The sequence below is a fragment of the Orycteropus afer genome, unplaced genomic scaffold, assembly GCF_000298275.1.
Source record: "Orycteropus afer afer isolate SDZICR_OR568_19922 unplaced genomic scaffold, OryAfe1.0 scaffold00097, whole genome shotgun sequence".
Taxonomy (NCBI): Eukaryota; Metazoa; Chordata; class Mammalia; order Tubulidentata; family Orycteropodidae; genus Orycteropus; species Orycteropus afer.
Window position 1 is genome coordinate 9,384,478 of NW_006921684.1, and position 6,160 is coordinate 9,390,637.

The 6,160-nt window shown below is 40.1% G+C and overlaps 1 protein-coding gene across 1 annotated transcript in view; it reads left to right on the forward strand.

Annotated features, from left to right (window-relative positions):
* The window catches only part of HELB (DNA helicase B), a 36,477-nt gene extending 32,260 nt beyond the window's left edge, over positions 1 to 4,217 (forward strand). Inside the window, exons 12-13 of the mRNA XM_007942746.1 lie at positions 936 to 1,430; positions 4,113 to 4,217. Coding sequence (XP_007940937.1) covers positions 936 to 1,430; positions 4,113 to 4,217 — 600 coding nt within the window. The remainder of the gene's footprint in view (positions 1 to 935; positions 1,431 to 4,112) is intronic.
* Positions 4,218 to 6,160: the final 1,943 nt, after the last annotated feature.

The window sequence follows — 6,160 nt, forward strand, 5'->3', positions numbered from 1 at the left end:
ACCTCCCAGAACATTGTTTTGTGCCACGCCCAACAGAAATAACCCAGGTGGATAACTTCAGCAATAAGGAGCTGCTCAGTTGCTCATAGACAATCCCACCTTGGAGTTTACAAAGACTTATGGGTAGAAAAGCCACACTAAGTAATTTACTACACCGCACTCACTTACCCACCACTTACGGATAGTTTTGTCACAGTTTTGGTACAATTTCCTAACCTTTTTGGGATTAGTTGTGTTTTGTGTTACATAGCTATCATCATTTTTATATACATTTTTGAATCAGATTAACTTTATTTTATGTTGCATAGTTATGACTATTCTTTAAGAAATATTTTTATATCTAGCTTTTACACTTGTTATATTTTAAGGCCTCTTTGATATTTGCAAAATAATGTATATGTCTGTGTAAGTTTACTTATCTGTTCTACTTGTATTAGATATTTTAAAAACCCATTGCCTCAAGTCAATTCTGACTCATAGCAACCCCCATTGGGTTTCCAAGGTGGTAAATCTCTTTGGAAGTAGATTGCCCTGTCTTCCTTCTGTGGAGCAGCTGGTGGGCTTGAACTTCCAACCTTCTGGTTAGAGTCAAATGCCTTAGGCACTGCTCTATTTTTTGCCATTATGAGTAGCAGTGGGATGACACATTTAGACATAAAGCTTGTATAATAATTTCTTAGCACTGTATACCTTCTTTAAAATTTGTATAAACGAGTTGTGGATCTATATGAGACCTGAACATAGCAGGATAAACGTGAGTCCTTGGATAGTGAATAGAATGGAATCCATAAGATGGATGTATATGAATACTCTGGCCAGGTAGAAGAGGTGTTCATGAGCGATTTGAAAAGTTACTCTTTGCCATCTTTTGAACTGTCTGAACCAATGAACTCTTACACAGCATGAAGTCTTCATAATGTGTTATTTTTTCCCAGGGCTCCGAGGAGAAAACGGTCGTGTATGTCGTTGGGAAGGCGGGCCGTCAGCACTGGCAGCACGTATACACTGCAGTGACCAGGGGCCGCTCTAGAGTGTATGTCATTGCAGAAGAGTCTCAGCTCCGGACAGCGATTAAGAGAGGCAGCATTCCCAGAAAAACACGTTTAAAACACTTTTTGCAAAATAATCTGCTCTTCTTGAGCTGTACATCTCCAGCAAAGTTTCCGTCCTCGTCAAAAAGCTGTGAAGAAAGTGGAGAAGCTTGCACACAGCCATCAGCATTCCCATTCCCTGCAGGGACTGAGGACACTGGTACAGATGACATTACTGAAAGCAGAGCCTCTACACCTGACGGTTGTTTCACTTATGCTAGAAAAAGTCAATTTTCTTCATCCGATGAAGTGGATACAGATGAGAGTCCATCAAAAGCACAAGGGTTCAAAAGAACCTGTGGTGTGAATATTGATGAAAGTCCAAGCAAAGTTTTTATGGTAGGAGTGATGTTGTACTAAAATATTGCTAACTTCAGAGTGCTTATAAATGACCGCACATTTTTATTAGTGTTCTATTGTGCTGGGAGATCTTGTGGCATAGTGCCTAAGGCATTTGACTGCTAACCAGAAGGCTGGCGGTTCAAACCCACCAGCCACTCCTTGGAAGGAAGGTTGGGCAATCTACTTCCGTAGAGATACTGCCTCAGAAACCCAAGGAGGGGTCACTATGAGTCGAATTGACTCAATGGCAGTGAGTTTGCTTTGGTTTTGGTGTATTTTCCTGTAGGTCTTAAAAACACAGCTGTTCTCTCTTCCCTGTCAAACTTCCCCTCTCTTCTGCCCAGCTGATAATAGCATTCTTCCTCTCTGTGCTTGAGGCTGCCACTCTGTGCAGCCTCCATCCATTGATGCCAGAAGAAACCTCTTTGTCCTGCACTGTCTTCCTGTATATCTCCCTTGTTCCCTCTTTCCCATTCTCTAAGAGTTGGCCTGACAAAGGGCACAGCATGTGAGATATTGACACAATCAGCAACTACAGGTATAGGACAGTGGCTGGAACAGAGTGCAGATGGGGAGTTATAGGGGTGACTATTCACAAGAATAGTCAGGACAGAAGAAGACTTCTAAAGAGGTTAGACTTACTTCTGATTGCAGTGGAGCACAGTTGAAGCATTTTACGAATTCTGTGAATTGATAAGACTTGAAATATATATAGGTGACTTTGAGTATAAGTTAATGGATTATGTATGGGCAGTGAGATACTAGGAAATGAGTTCCCAGCAATTTCAATAGTCTGGACAAAATGATCAGGCTCTAACATTAGATAGTAGCAGTGGAGAGGGCAAAGAGATGCTGAGGGGCAGAGGTGATGGGACTTGGTGATCAGTTAGATTTGGGTGGGGTTGGGCCTGGATGACTTTTGGGGTTCTGGCTTGGACATCAACATGGATATCAGGTTTTGTGGGGAAAATGATTAGTTAAAATAGTCAAAAAAAAAAAAAAAAAAAACCCAAACTCACTGCTGTCGAGTCAATCCTGACTCATAGTGACACCTCCTTGGGTTTCTGAGGCAGTATCTCTACGGTCATTAAGTATTACAGATCAACTCTTTGAAAGGAACTGCTCAGAAAAACATTTTTGTTTGTAATTAAATTTGTCAACTCTTATAAAAACCTTGCAAAGAAAAAGCCATTTTCTAAAACTTTTTTATTTTCTAGCACAACATGGGTTGGAGAATTATGGTTAATATGATGTTATAAAAGTGGTACAAAGGTAGTACCCATTGTAGTACCACTCTACCCTCAGTTCTGAGCTTGCCAAAGCTTTCAAGCTCTAACCGAAACCAATATTACAAAAGGTCTGTGAAGACAAAGAGTAACAGTCCAGCAGTGGCTGATGTCACTGCATAATGACAGAGTTCTGTAACTTAAAGAATGTTTTCTCACAAAGTTTGTCAGAAGTATGTGACATTTGCAGGAATCCCTAGAAATGAAGAAACTAGGAGTTCAAAGCCACAGGTCTGATAAATGCAGGATTTCTGTGTTTTGGTCATTCTAGACTTTCAGGTGCATTGAACCTTGTAATTTCTGATCAAGTTCAATGACAAGGGGCTGTCATATTATCCATCCTATCCTTCATATTCACATTGTTACCAAAGAGCCAAATCAGCATTTGAATTCTCTAATTACTAAACACTTCCTAAGTGGAAGCTTTTATACTTCCCCACGGATTACTATCTGGGTTTTGGAGAGAAAAAGAGCTTTAAACAGAAATTTTGATTTGATTTTTTTTTTTTATTAATATCCCCTTCCTTCCTCCCCAAAAAAAGAAAACAGAAATGTCCCTTTAGAAGAACGCATATGGATAAACATTGCTAACATTTTTCATATAAAGCAATGATTCCCATAATAACCAGGGGGGTCATAATTACATAATCCCTGAATAAGGGACAGTCCTTTAAGTTGAACATATTTAGGAGCCCTGTTGGTGCAGTGGTTAAAGTGCTCAGCTGCGAAATGAAAGGTTAGTCGTTTGAACCTACCAGCCATTCTGCGAGCAAAAAGACCTGGGGATGTGCTCCTGTAAAGACCAAACCAAACGCATCGCTAGCAATCAATTTCAAGTCATAGCAACCCTCTAGGACAGAGGAGAACTGCCTCAGAGGATTTCCAAGGTTGTAATCTTTACTGCGGAGGAATATGATTGTGGCGTAGCAGTGATTTGTCTTACCACACCCAGGGCTGGCTTCATAGGCATGCATGCTATGGAGTCCAACAGCACCCTGTGCTTTGAAGGACCCCATGCTGGGTTTACTGCTCTGTTATTACCATCTTGAAATTCTTAAGTGTTGAACAAGGGACTTACATTTGCATTTTGTACTGGTCTGCCAAATGTTGAGGTAGACTCTGACCACACCTCCTTTAGAAGTTAAACACATGTATTCATTCAGCAAATACTCTGGTGTTTTACATGCTAGACCCAGAGCTAGGTGCTGTACCTGGGTGAGCAAAAGCAGACCTGGTCCTAAAGTAGCTGGCAGCCAGTAGTTCAAGTCTGCTCAAGTCTTTCAAGGGGTGAGGAGTGATGTATGATGTCTTCAGAAGCAGAAAGAACAGAAGTGCAGACAGTAGACTAACTACATTTTCACAACATTAACTTTATATTTGGTTATTCTAACAGGTGGAAGGATCATCTCCGCAAGTATCTTCCAAACTTCAGAATTTAAGACTGAATACTAAAATCCCCAGGCAACTTTTCAAACTCACAAATCATCAAGAAACTTAATTTTTTCCAGCTTACTCAAAATTACTGTCTTTTTTTTTTCTTTTTCTTTCAAGACAAAATGAAACATCATGGCTTCGACGTATCAAGATAAGAGGGTATCTGAGTGGAGTTTTATTTTCTGATATTTGTGTTAGCAGATGGTTAAAACACATTTGATCAAAGAAACCTGAATGATGTCAACATGTGTTATTGTGGGAACTGTTACAGCACTGGACATAAAATGAGGGGGAAAAGATGATTTAAAAAAAAACCAAAACTTTGTACTTAAAATGTGTCATTTTTAGTATAATGGCTCATTAACTGCCATAATCATGGTGGGTTATCTTTGCCAATGGGTTGAAGCAATGGTAAAGATAAACTGTAATTGCATCTGTTGAGTTTACTGATTCACCTTCCAGGACATCATGTCTTCTGGTTATCTCGCGAGGCTGCTGCTCACTCCAGCACACCCGCACCTGGGACTTCTTCTTGGAATTGCCTTATTTTGAATATATTACACTTAGGAATTTTTTTTTTAATCTAAGAGTGATTTGAGTACTTTAGATTTTTATTATTAAACAGTTAATTAGGGAAAATGTACCTGCTATCCCAATTTTTAAAATAGATTTATTGAGATATAATTCATGTGTCATTGCAATTCACCTATTTAAAGTGTACAATTTACACTTTTAATTTGGCTTTTAGGCTGTTCACAGAGTGGTGCATCCATCACCATAGTTAAATTTAGAACGTTCGCTTCATCCCCCAAAGAAACCCTGTGCCCCTTAACTGCAGTACCCTCATCCTCTCTAGGTAACCACTAATCTACTTTCCGTCTCTGTAGATCTGCCTGTGCTGGACATTTTATGTAGATGGAATCATACAATACATGGTTCTTTGTTACTGGCTTCTTTGACTTAGCCAGTATCTTCAAACCCCCTTTGGGCTTCTGAGGTGGTAAATCTTTACAGAAGTAGATTGCCCAGTCGTCGTTCTGCAGAGTGGCTGGTGGATTTGAACTGCCAACCTTTTGGTTAACAGTCAGATGCCTTCAGCACTACACCACCAGAGCTCCTTATGTTGTACCATATATTAATGCATTCATATGTATTGCTGGATAGTATTCCATTATATGGATATTAATCAGTTGGTGGAGATTTGGGTTCTACTTTCTGGCTGTTAAGAATCATGCCACTATGAACACTCATATACGTGTTTTGTATGGACAAGTGTTTTCATTTCTTTGGGGTAAATGCCTAGCATTGGAGTTGCTGGGTCATATGATAACTCTGTGTTTAAACTTTTGAGCAACTGCCAGACTGTTTTCCAAAGCAGATGTACCATTTTATATTTCTGTCTGCAGTGGATGAAGGTCCTGATTTTTCCATATCCTTGCCAACACTTAGTATTATCTGTCATTTTCATTATAGCCATCCTAGCAGGAGTTAGGACCTCCGGTGGTGTAGTGGTTAAATAATTTGGCTACTAGCCAGGTCAAGTGATTTAAACCTACCAGTTAACTCTGTGAGATAAAGATGAGGCATTCTGCCTTTGTAAAGATTTATAGCCTTGGAAACCCTATGGGTCAGTTCTACTCTATCCTGTAGGGTCATTATGAGTTGGAATTGACTCAGTGGCATTGGGTTTAGTAGGAGTGAAGTGATACCTGATTATGGCTTTGATTTACAAATGACTAATGATGTTGAAGGAGCTCTGGTAGCATAGTGGCTAAGACACTTGACTGCTAACCAGAAGGCTGGCGGTTCAAACCCACCAGCCACTCCTCGGAAGGAAGGTTGGGCAATCCTACTTCCGTAGAGATACTGCCTCGGAAACCCAAGGAGGGGTCGCTATGAGTCAGGGCTGACTCGATGGCACATAACAACAACAACAACAATGATGTTGAGTACTTTATCTTGTGTGTTGGCCGTTTGTATGTCCTCTTTGGAGAAATGTCTATTTGG